General features: G+C 39.9%; 1 protein-coding gene across 2 annotated transcripts; it reads right to left on the bottom strand.

Moving 5' to 3' along the window:
- Positions 1–81: 81 nt before the first annotated feature.
- LOC136245360 (synaptic vesicle 2-related protein-like) lies at positions 82–12,793 on the bottom strand. 2 transcript variants are annotated; one of them, XM_066036841.1, is made up of 16 exons: positions 12,639–12,793; positions 10,940–11,037; positions 10,590–10,688; positions 9,242–9,313; positions 6,740–6,864; positions 6,632–6,695; positions 5,250–5,387; positions 4,105–4,428; positions 3,942–4,045; positions 2,647–2,720; positions 2,510–2,602; positions 2,107–2,218; positions 1,968–2,049; positions 644–733; positions 475–588; positions 82–254 (listed from the first exon to the last, which is right to left on the bottom strand). In XM_066036841.1, exons 1-16 carry the CDS (start codon positions 12,706–12,708, stop codon positions 237–239), a joined length of 1,677 nt encoding a protein of 558 aa, XP_065892913.1. In that variant the 5' UTR covers positions 12,709–12,793; the 3' UTR covers positions 82–236. The 2 variants fall into 2 exon arrangements, 1 of the variants encoding a protein (XP_065892913.1); XR_010695809.1 differs by lacking the exon at positions 82–254 and having other exon boundaries at positions 539–588; positions 1,968–2,062.
- Positions 12,794–13,684: the final 891 nt, after the last annotated feature.

The raw sequence follows: 13,684 nt of genomic DNA, 5'->3' as shown, positions 1-13,684 counted from the left end.
CGGTCAAGACCTTGACCGCGGTCGCAGATTTACCTACAGTGTGTACCTACGTGACACCCCCTTGTTGCTTGTCACTATACATTACAAGAAGTCACAAAAATATTCTGCATTTAGCATGGAGTAGCTACCTGTCAATGTATGTGACCACACAACTATAGCAATGTATTCAAAAATAAACTGAGGGTTATTGCTTGCCACCGAAGCTGAATTGCCATCTGAACACATGAGGGTACAGTTCATCTCATCCCAGTATCCTACATGGAAGTACATATGAACATGTATAATAAGAATTATGACAGCTGCTGGTTATCACATGAAACATTACCAAAGTTTAACTAGCTATATACCAATATAATGAACTAAACCACATCGTCCTATCATATCCTGAAAAGTTTACACAAAAACATTGTTATGTCCTCTTTCATCTTGTGATATTAGTCTACTGAACTGTATTCAGTTAATACAGTAACTCACTCTCATTGCTCGTCCTTTAGTTTCTATTGGTAACAGAACAGCAGCTACCATGGTAACCACTGACAGACACACATAGATACCAATTGCAACATTTTCATCAGCTGGAAGAATTGTCTGCAGGATAAAAAGGATCAGGTGAGATGTCACATACCATATTATGGTGTCTCACTTGAGGTATGAAAGGAGCAATCATGGCACCAATACGACTGACTGATGAACACAATGACATACCAAAACCTCTCATCATTGTAGGATAAACCTATTGATATGGAGATGAGAAAAGAAATGTCTATAAGGTGCTTATATAGAAGACCATTTGGATTTGGTCTCTGGCCATACTACAATGGAACCTGTCTATAATGGTCACCTTGGGACCAAATACATCTGGCCTTTATATACGGGTGGCTGTTAGAGAAAACCTGCATAAGGTGGTCAACAGCATTTTAGTGACTATGACCATTATAAATGAGTAATTATTATTAAGAGGCTCGCGTCAACTGTAATTTTTAGTACAGAAAAGGCAAGGTGAGCTTGTTATGAATTTTGGCTATAACTGTGGACCTTATCCGCAATGACATAAAACGCATAAAAATGGCCACAATAGTTGTGGGACTTTCATAAAATTTGTATGGACAACTATGGGAGGAAAATATTTGAACGATGATATCTCAGCCAAGATAGAAGATATTGAACTCTAACCTGCAGGTATGGTTATAAGGTAACAGAATGAACAACAGTCTAGCGTTAGTTTGAAAACCACCTGAAAATTGTTTCTGCATATTTATTGTAATGTCTTATAGCCATACCTGAGGGTTAGAGCTCGATATCACCTTAGCTGAGATATGATCGTTCTTCCCATAGATGTCCATACAAATTTTACTAAAGTCCCACAACTATTGCCACCATTTTATGGCCGTGACATCATTGCGAATAAGATCCATTGGATACGTTTAAGCAATGAAGCCTGATAGATTGTACAGCATTCATTGAAAGGCAGGAAGTGTGATAATTGTGCATTACATGAAACAGTGCCTGGTGCCAAACAATTGGCTTAACAAGCCACCATAAAAGGTAGCGACTGCTATACGAAGGATGAAGTTATGTATACAGTGATTCATGGGCGAATTCTTGGTTGGCTGTTATATACGTTAGACAGGTGACCACTTCATGCAGACCACAATGCATACATTTGTATGGGAAAATACTTGGGACGGCCATTATGCAAAGGTTGACTGCTTAATCCAGGTGACCGTAACACAGGTTCCACTGTACTAGAAGGTCAATAAGAATGCAGTCAACATGTACAATATACACTCTACTAGAACAATCACTAGCTGTATCACATTTGTATTATTAGGAAAGTAAACAGCAATTAAGTCACTAACTGATGATACATTAAAACACAGGTTGTGCTAAAAGCCAGAATGGAATGAAACCAGAACGGGGCGCACGACAAGTTGATTAGAACACACAGTACACCACTCTACCCACACCTCAGGGGTATACAAGTAGACAGCCTGAAAGTAGCCAGTGGCAAATGCTCTGATGGCAAACAGGAACAATGTCAGAACAGTCCTGTAAGTAAACACTTTATCAGCTATTGTACACCCATTTGCATCTCATATAACTCACTTTCCTGCACAAACGAAGAGTAGAGCAAAGAAACAAGCACAAAAGACCAACTCCAATGCCATGGCATATTTCCTACCCATCAGATACAGTAGTAACATTATTAGTAGTAGACCTGTAAAACATATTATGAATCTTGTAAGACTCAATTATACAATGGACCCTGTCTTAGGTGTCCTGTACTCATTTTCAAGTGTCCACATTGACAGGTTCCACTGTAATGCAACTACTTGTATATTAAGGCTAAAAAATTTTGACCCACTTAGACAGGTTCCACTGTACATACATATGTTAAGGAAAATATAATTCTATGCATCTCCATAGAGCTTAACATTCTAAGTGTCCATGTTCTAAATTTATAAATTTGTAGCGTACTCCAAGAAGGACATGTTATTGGAGCTCCTACCTGGCACCTCAGCTGTAGTGGTCCATATAATGTCAACATAATCAGACTCAGTTAGTCGATCACATGATGTGTCATTATCATCCTCCGTTAGTCCTACACCAAACCCACAATCAAAAACTATACAGTCTAATACTCACCACAATGTTCATCATTCTCAAACAGTTCAGTAGTTAATAGGATAGCTCCGTAGTATAAAATCTCTGCTGTGGCCCTAAAGTGGTAAACCACCCAGCGTAAAAGTGAATTCTATCTATTTCAGTCACTGTACCGTATAATACCAGTCAAACTAGAAAATCCCCATTTATGTACAAAGTACATGTAATGTGCCTAGGTCACTGGTAACTCCAAAGTTATTTGAGACCTATCTAATGCTTAATAAGGTCACTATATAATGTTGACCTTACAGTAAGCAGGTGGTGGTTGCTTTGCATACATACTGGTAGATATGACACAATTGAGGATTATTATGTAGACTAGTTTAGAGTTGGCCCAAAAATGAACAAATAAGACAGCAGGTTTCACAGCATTATCAGTGGACCTCTCACAGTATAATTTACAGTGTATTGTCTGCATATACAACTAATACATGTCTGGATGTGATCGCAAGATTGCAGGATGGTCTCACTCCGAACACCTCGGCAACACCAGTTTACTGTCTGTGGCTGACAAGCTAGTGAAATTGTGACCTTCAACAACACTAGTGTATAAGCCACAATCATCAATACAGTTATAAATGATATCACAAACTCACATAACAGCACTTCTCACTTTATGTACTTGTACTAAACACAAATACAAACAGATGTAAGCACACAAAACCAAATGTGAGCACACAACCAAACTAACGAGGGATCATCAGTCACTCCCAACTGTTTTGCACTACATGACTAAATACTGACTAGTGATACAACTACTGCATGACACTTGATCAGTTCCTGCTATGAAGTGATATTTCAACAATCTCTACTCTCCGCTTGTTATAAGCATCTCAAAGTTGCGCAGTAACACTTTAATTAAATACGGAGCAGTTTCTGATGTTTATTAAGTTAGCTCAAGCCGAGATAATATAACTGGCCATAAAAGGTACCAATTATAACAATGATCTATAAATTCTACTGTTGACAATAGAACTTGGTTTATTACACAAGTACTGTAGCAGAGCACCCAACGTCATGCTAATATCCAAACCTATTTTACATCCTACATTGTGTTCATTACGAGATGCCATGCTTTCCCACAATTTATTTCTCCCAAAGAAGTTCAGAAGATGGTGGCCAGCACCCATATATGGATTTGTGTACTTGATGGCACACAACGTTAAAAATGTGGGAACTATACAACTTGAAATCATACGTGACTTGTGGTCTCTTGCACTATGCAATAAATGTTTAAATTATCCTACTACTTAATCACCTGAGTGCACAACACTCACCACATGAACCATAGCAACAGTGTAGTCTTCCACCACCCATCTCTGAATAGTAGAGAAACCCATTGGAAGTATACTCTAATTCTTTCACATATTCCTTTTCTTTCCTGCAACAAGCAGATGCAGTAAGCAAATCTTAATATCACAGTGAACTTGAGTTATACACCTTTGTTCTGGAATGTAGTAATGGAGATTGTTCTGATGTTTCTGATGTAGCTTCAGCAGTTCCACTTTCACTACTAATTGTGCCATAAGATTGTGGTTTAGTGGTACTATCTTCTGAACAAATGATCTCATCTGATACTATGTAACTGGTGTTGATAGCTGGATTATCTTTTGCCCGTTTCAAGATGTTTTCCTTCTCATCCTGAGTGACAAGCCTTCCTGGGGGTAACTCTCGCTTGCCCCACGCTGATACACGAGCAAGAACTCTAGTGGCCTTCACAACATCTCCCTTCTGCAACAGGTACCGAGGGGACTCCAACATTAACTAGAACAGGAAGAACAGGATGACACAATGAAGCTGGAACATCAATAACATTAAAAGTTTGAAACAATGGATCCTGAACACCATGGTTAACCAAACAGCAAAACTGACTGATTGTTCAATTAGAATGTTTCACCGTTAGTATGCAATCTATGTATGTTTTATTAGAGCAGAGCTTTGTGTATAAATCGATGGGCTTCAGTTACCTGAACAAATTCATACGCTTATCCAAACACTTTTGGTTAAATACAGAAACAAAGGTGCTTGGATAACTGAGAATTCCCTTTTTTCAATGGATTGTGGAAGATTTCTCAGGGTGTCAGATCATTAATACTAACTGTAGATAATGCCCCAGTATCCGTAGTCGTATGTACACAATGTCAGAGAATGATTTGCGAGATTCATCTCACTCATTGCATTCCTAGCATCATCCTATACACTCCATGTACATTTCTTGACCTTCCTCTATATCACTTACATGTCACCTTCAAGGTCATTTCATTCTTCAGATCAATGTTTGTTAACCTACGTACTTATATATTGGCATACACTACAAAACATTTGTTCCAAGATTGTTGGAACATGCACAGCGTATGTAACCTTTATACGATAAATTTGTACACAGAGTTATGTGTACCTTAAGAGTTATATTGGTAAGATTTCATAAGTGCAAGCTTTCTGTGTCAGCAGTAAATATTGTTGAGCCAAACTATTTTGGACTAAACGCACAAAGTCATTGTATCCCGACTAAGGATGTTTTTTTACTCTAGTTATTGATCTAATGAATGTGTTACTATACATATAGAATATGATGTCATCCTTACAGGAAACATGAAGCTCAGTAGTCCAACAGGAACAGCTGATGCTCCTAGCAACCATCTCCAGTTAGTATCATTGTCCACGTTAGTCATGATCACCAGAGCTAGTACCGCCTCCAACATGGAACCACATGCCCAGAAGAACTGTATTAAAAGTATGTGAATACCGCACAATTGTATACAACAATACAACAGTCAAACACACTACAGACATACACTACTAACACACTGCACTCATAAAAACAAAATATTGGCTGCTGTGGACGTGGTCATGCCTAAGTACCCAACAATGGCCAACTGTGCACTACTCAGGTACTACAGAGTGATGGAGCTCTTCTGTTGCCCCCCTTAGATTGTCATGACAACATCCATACTAAAAACTGGCTGGAAACTCACACCACTTTAAAAGCACTGAGGGCCAGAAGTTTTATAGCTCACTTTATACATGTATAATTATACAAACTGCACACAATGTGTACATATTTCGAAAGCATGACTCTTAGTTATTCCATTGTAAGAAGTTTTACAATTATGTACACATAACATATATTCTCCAGTTGTGTTACCAACAAAATCAACTTGGCTACACCTTCACTAACCAGTTAACAATCACACTAAACAATAACCTTGCAAAGGAATAGTCTGTCTGTCTGTCATAGAATACCCTCACACACTTGCCCCTCAGCACTACCCCCCTCCCAAAAAAAAAATTGTCGCCTGACCACACACTCACACATGCGCACACACACACACACACACACACCCACAAAGCAAAGCCTACAAGCCTACAGCAGCTGTGCAAAACACAACTACTGCCACACAACGAACCAGCACTGGGATACCTGTGCACTTAAGTCTTATGCAGGCAAATCCTCCTGGGGTAGGACTAGTAACCCGTAGGAGGATTCACAGAGAGAGGTCGAGGAACCGTTTCACAACAACCTCAACACCGCTAAGCGAGATAATATCAGTTGGGCATTTGCTTTCCCAGTAAACACCAGGTACACATTGATGGGTGGGCTGCTTCCCCAGTTGGCACCCGGCCAACAGGTCCCCATTTAAACAGCTGGGTAGACTAGAGCAATGTGAGTAAAGTTTTTTGCTCAAGGAACAACAACATCAAATTGGCATAACTGGAAATCAAACCTGAAACCTTTCAATTACTGGGCTAATGTTCTAGTCACTTGGCTACGCTGTCTCACACATGCACATACACGCATGCGCACACACACACACACACACACGCGCACACACACACACACACACACACACACACACACACACACACACACACACACACACACACACACACACACACACACACACACACACACACACACACACACACACACACACACACACACACACACACACACACACACACAAACCTCTAACAGCACCATTACAGCTGCTCGGGTACGTGATGGTAGGAATTCAGCACAGCAGGTTGGCCTGTAACCAAACTCAAGTCACCATAACAACCATGACATGCTCACCCTACAAAAGCTCCTCCCACACCGAATCCAACCATCCCTCGTAAGAACAACAGGGAGCCATAATTTGGAGAAAATGCACTCAATAATCCAAATGCAAATATGTAAATGTTAACAGCCATCATCACCTACAGAGAAGGAACACAAAAAGTCAACAAAACTAGGCCTGATATATTTAGCGGACTGCACTCATTAGTTGAGCTTCAAATTGACTATAACACTCTAACTCTAGTAGCACTGGAGACACAGCAACAATTGTTGAATCTACTATTACAAGTCCCAGGTGCACTAAATTATTAGAATATCTACAAAATAATTGTAGCATGTGTTCAGAATGAAACATTAGGCTTCTGTGATTCACCAGCAATCACATAGCTACCTAGTCTTGTGCCCACCATTAACAGAGTCTATCTATAGCTAACTACAGTGTTGAAATAACTATACTACCTCAACTACTGCCACACTAGTCTCGTCCCCAGCCACCCACGTGCCCGATCACACGAAGGTCGTCCGGTGACTTTGGTCCACTTTCTTGGCCCTGGTGAAATATTGCTACAAATGTCATTCATGCTTACATTCAAACGAATAAACTTTTCATCTGCCTAAAGGAGTGTTACTTTAAAAAATCGCTGCAGTATCTAATAAATGCTGATTAAAACTTGACGTACAAAAACCTTCTTAGCATTCCACTTAGAACAATAATCAACGGCGAAGAAGACTTTTAGACAACTACTAAGCTAGTTTTTCAGGTATATACTTTATTAATGCACACTTCCTGGGCCAAGAAGTTGAACTATTATCACCAGACAACCTTCACATGATCAAATGCATGGGCGGCTGGGGACGAGACTACTGGCACACATTCAGTATATATTCCAATGAATTAGTGCTCACATGACCATCACATGATTTATAGAGTAGTATTAACATTTGTAGCTTGACATCATAGTGATGTCTCCAGCATTACAACAGCTTTATATAATGTCTGGTTTATTGTTAAACAGTTTGGCTCAAATACTATAATTCCAACAAATGTCACACCAAAAGTTCATACATGAATTCTTGGTTACACCATTCAACAAAGTAAGAAGATAAAGTTTCAATACTAAATAATTCAGTCATATTAGGCTATATTTTGTGGGACAAAAGGACCAAAAACACAGTACTCATAACGTGTACGCCTGTAATGTCAGAGTATAACATCACAACTAGGGGTGTACCGATATACCAATACATATTGTATTGGTGGCTGATATGGAGATTTTTGTCAATATAGATTGGTCCCGATATAGCCACCAAAACCAATACGATATACCAATATAAAACTGATAAGTCTTTGCCATGGTATTGCCACATTATACCCTCTGTTATACAGCTAACATGGCTGGGGAAATACCGTATAGCGGAAAATTTTGGCGGGAGAAAATTTTGGCGAATTTGGCAAGCATGCATTGATTCGCCAAAATTTTACTCGCCATTTTACTAAACACTGAAAGTGTAGTAGACGCTGTTCATTAGTGGGTGAATATTGTTACAGCGCGGTGAGTGGTTAGTCTTCCTATCCCATTGAATACAGTATGGTTTTAGACTACTAATAGCTCAGGCAGATGGGCAATTCAGCTCAAGCGATTCAGCTCAGTGCCCTCGCCTCGCTTGCCACGCGCGTCCCAGTGACTTAGCGAGCTAGTGCATGCTGTTTTAATTACAGCTAGCTCTCGAGCTAGCTATTTGCATAAGAGCGCGTCGATTCGAATGAGAGGCATTGAACTGTAGTAAGCGTCGTCGCCTACGCAGTCAGATTAAAATTGCGTAGGCAAAGTAATGTCATACATTCGCCAAAATATTATTCGCCAATTTCTGCCAATGATCAATTCGCCAAAAATTTCTCCCGCCAATATTTTCCGCTATACGGTAGTAGTTTTCTATATACTTGAAAAGAAGCACTACGCTATGAGAAGCCATAGAAATACGTGTGTGGCAAACATTCGTTGTTACAATACTTACCACCCATACAACAAATGATCATAGTGGAGAGCTATAAGAAAGCAACCATGGGATGAATAAACAGCTTGAAACAACCAGCCATCTTTACATGCCATTGAAATACAGAGTAATGTAGACTCTTCTTGGTGGGAGCATGCATTAAAATATTTTGTGGGTGCCTCACTGTTAATTGAGGCCACACCACCACATTAAGCATTGTCAGTGATTGTTAGCACTTTGAACTGCTTACTTATGGCAAGAAAATAAAATGTTAAAAGTTCCCTAGTTTCCTCCAATCTAAATGGATACCTACACTTTATTATATCGGTATATCGGATCGGTATCGGTGTTCAGACTCAGTATATCGGTATATATCGGATCGGTTCAAAATTTCCCTATCGGTACACCTCTAATCACAACATAGTGTGCACTGTTTGGTGGTGCAATAACACTGACATCAAGGCAACTTTAGCTGTACTCTCATGACATGATATGTACATGTACTACACATCAGGATCTTACCCATTTTCTGCCAAATGTGTCTGCTAGCACACCCCATACTGGAGCACCAAGTAGAACACCAACGAACACTACCTACAACAAACAGACAGCAAGTGTAAAATATAATCAACAATCAGTGTCACTTTGCCAGGATGAGGCTGAGGTGGTCTTGTTAATGAAGTCATGAACTACACCTTAGGACCCACTTGACATGGTCACTGTAACGAGGTGGTCTTATTAGATTAAGTAACAAATTTTCACAGTAATGTCTACACAGATCAAGGTAGACAAACAATTTCTCTCATAATGTGATTGCATTGGCTATTTGTCGGTATTGAGGTCAGTTTTAAATATTCAGAGTGTTTATAGCTCACCAATTTCAAAGGATAGTATACCAAATTTTCACAAAAATAGCTTTCCAGAGCATCCACCGTACAAGAAGCACTAGCTAAGTTTCCTACCATTTTACATAGTCTACACGTGAGATCAAACACATCAGATAAGCTGACATGCTGTGGCTTCCCTGTGGTTGTGTTGGCTATTATGCTTATCGCCCGTATTTTTCATAGCAACTGGATTGACTGCAGAGACGCTTCTTGTATTGTTCTTCAATTGTAACGCTGAGTAAAGGGCAAAGCATAGCTGAAAACAAAGCACAGTGGCCACCTCCCTTTCCGAAATTGATTGTTGGGATGCAAGTTCTGACGCAAAATTATTTTTATGGTATTCCTGTGGTGTCATTCTCTCCTTTAATAAGATATGCACTGGTTCATTTGTCATAATTAAAAAAGTAAACAACAAGTAGAAGGAAATTAGGAGTTTTAGGTTGGATTAGGGATCAAAGAAAAAAAGTAGTGAAATAAGGGAATAGCTAAAAGGCAGTGAAACAAGGAAGATTGCCTATACCTGCAGATATACTAGTGGACATTTAATACCAAATTCAGTCATGGTTATAGCTGAATTAGGGATTAAATGTCCACTAGTATATCTGCAGGCATAGGCAACCTCCCTTGTTTCACTGCCTTTTAGCTGCTATTCCCCTGTTTCACTACTTTATTTTCTTCTTTGATTCCTAAACTTCCAAATTTTTCCTATACTTATAAACTGGACTGTCACTATACAAGTGAGTCAACAAAGAGCCATGTATTAAATGTGGGACAAAGAGAAGGAGATTTGAATGAAATGCTCATGTCTGATTGGCTATTTCCAAAAAAAATCTAATGCACAATCTGCGATGTATACTACAAACCAGACCACATAATTAGGAAAAGCAAATATTCAAATTTACAGCAGTAAAGTTTGTGTGTACACAGTAAACATATATGCAACACTGCAATATGAAGGGGGAACAAATACACTGCACAGTTACCATGGTAATCATTGCCTCTTCAAAGTCCTCCAGGTCCCACTCACACTTGACGGCTGATGACAAAATGGCTAATATCATCACCTCACAGGCTTCAACCACCTGTACGTGTACACACAGTAACACCCACCATATATACTGAGTGATACACAGTAACACCCACCATATATACTGAGTGATACACACAATATAATACTCGACAGCTGAGCTAACAGACAATACTGAGAAGGACTCAAACCAAAGAGGATGAAAGATATGTCTCCTTTCTCCCATAATTAACTGTCTTAATTCATGCTGATGGTCTGAGTCCTCACAGCATATAAAAACTTATGACTATCACATGATCTCCTTACCCAGGTAGCTCCAGCAAACATGGTGATGGCAAACTGGAACCAACCAAACCCGACTCCTTCAACCACATCCTCCACTGTGAAAACCCCCAGTGAGGACTCTGTGATGAACACAACACAGGCAGTAAACATATTGACACAACTAAGGATACCTACTTCGTAACAATTACATATTATACAAACAACTAGCAAGGGTTTTGGCAAACAAAATCTCTCGCACTTTGTACTGTACTCCTGGAAGTGAAACTGTCAGCAAAGATTTCTTCCTACAGAGAAATGCTATAATCTGATGATTATTGGTACCAAAGTCACATTAGCAAGGAATAAGATTGTTGGATTATCAAAGTAACAGCGATACATAAAGAAAGTCACATCGGTACAGTGAACATTATAAAGGCATCAAGTTTCACTGTATTAGTGATAGGCATCATGAAGGTCTGGGCTTTCCTACCAAAAAATATCACCCTAAACCTCAGCTCCTCTTTTCCTTCATGACAGCTTGGCAGTATTGGTTAGGTATAATCAAACCCAAACGTGCCTCCAGAGTAATCCAAGAAGCTCCTTTGGAATTTCTGTACCTGAATCTTCTACTAACTGACTAACTGATGCCTCAAGTCACTCAATGCTACAGGCTTGCACTCTTTAATGTCGTTTAGGCCCATTTTGCCTGCCACAGCAGCTACAATGCATGCATCATGGACTTACCTTCATCCTCCTTTATGTCCCATTCCTTCTCCACTATTACATAGGTGTTGATTTGTGGGTAGTGCTTAATGGTTTCAACACAGACTCACAGAAATCATCTGTAAATTCATGTTAGGAAAAGAAGGTATACAAGAAGAATTGTCTATTTGAGTGTGGATCACGGAAACAAAAATGGGAGGCTATCTATATACATCTGTAGCTATACTAGTGGACGTTTAATCCCTACTTCTCAGAAAAGGCTGACAAGCTATAAAACTGAAATAGAGATTAAATGTCCACTAGTATATCTGCAGGTGCAGGCAACCTCCCTTGTTTCACTACTTATTGTTTATATGATCCCTTCAAATTGAAAATTCCTAATTTTCCTTATACTAGAACTCTCTACTCTGTAGCACTCTCTATGGGGACCTGAAAGAAGGCCCAATAGCCTCTGAAAATCATACCGAAACAGTTGAATTCAAAAATTTCAGACCATGTGCAACTTGATCCCCAGACAATCTAGGCAAGTACTTTAATTAAGGCACCACACAGACTGGGACCCAAACTACCTTGCAATTAACTGGCAATATTTCATTCTTCTGTACGTCATCCAGTATCGATCTAGCCTACTCTGAGGGCAGGTTTAACACCGATGCCCTCAAATGGCTTTGTTCTTACAGTCGCTGGTGTTATCCAGCTGTTCAGCACTTGACAGCCAGTACTGGGAGTGGTGGGAAGGGCATTCCATCTAGCCCGAGATAAAACATTTAAAATATGCCATGGTATTTATAATAATTGTCAAACGAAAAGGAGCTAATTGGCAGGTGTCTGCTTACTTCATTCCTAGCGATGTCTTAATGGAAGGTTGACCTTCCCCACCTGGATTAAGACAAGCTGCAATCTTCATTGGTGACTTGAACATAAATAGAGCAATTCTGCATCAGAACTAGCATTTTTATTGTTTAAATATGAGTACGCGTTTACACTATATACGATCTAATATGTACCCTTCACGTACTGTCATTGTCCACAGGCGCCTCTACTTCAGCTTTCTCATCATTATCGCTCTGCTTGAAACTAACTGACATACCCACGCCACACTGGAGTTGGGGCAAGCCACATCGGAATTTCCTAAATTGTGTGCCACTATCGAAAATCCTGAACGCGTGCACGAAATAGCCAAACCTGATTTACAATTATGATAATTGGAATGACGTAACTAGTATCGAAGTGCCTGTATCTTGGGAAGGTTCGAGTAGCATCTATGAATGCATGTGGTGGGCCTGTCATATTCAAGGCCTCTCCCGCTCCCTCCATCTCCTCCAAAACAAATTATGTTAGCTACAAAGCATAAGCTACAGATTAGCACCCTAAGCATGATGGGCAATGAAGATGGAAAGAGCAAGAAGGGAAATGCTGATCTCATCTAATAGAACACCCATTGAACACTTGTCTGTGTGCATGTGTGTGTGTGTGTGTGGGAGGGGGGGGGGGGGGGGGGAGGGTCAGTCTTTTTGCAGGCTACGTGAATTGGTGCCTTCCCACGGTGACCCCCAGCTGAGCAGTGTTTCACTACTAGTATGTGGAATTCCGTTTAAATACAAGTGTGGGATCATTTGTTGTTGAGTACAGGATGTCAATAGATGGCTTCACTCAATCTCATGCAATGCATGTACTCCTGCAGAGGATTTGCACACCGCTCAGAGTAGTTTGCTACATCATATATAGTGCACATACAGCAAAAAGGAACCGGTTAAGATTCTGGAAATTAAGGAGTTAGAACATTCGTTCCATGGTAGACACTGAAGGTTCAGTTGACTGTAGACAAGATGGAAGGAGGGGAGGATAGTTAAGCAGATAAAGTGATAAGACAAAAGTGGTGGGTTTACAAGGGACTAAATGGTTTGGTAATGAAGTTTCAGTGCCACGTTGGAACTGAATGCTGTGGTGTTAGGTTGTTAGCATCTAGAAGAGTGAGATCTTCTGATGAAGATAATTTTTTATAGAGGAGAAGGAGTAGCTATTGTACTTCTTGATTGGGCTTTGGATGCGTGGGTAGTCAGT

The sequence above is a fragment of the Dysidea avara genome, chromosome 15 (assembly GCF_963678975.1).
Source record: "Dysidea avara chromosome 15, odDysAvar1.4, whole genome shotgun sequence".
NCBI lineage: Eukaryota > Metazoa > Porifera > Demospongiae > Dictyoceratida > Dysideidae > Dysidea > Dysidea avara.
This window is presented reverse-complemented; position numbering and strand designations above follow the sequence as displayed.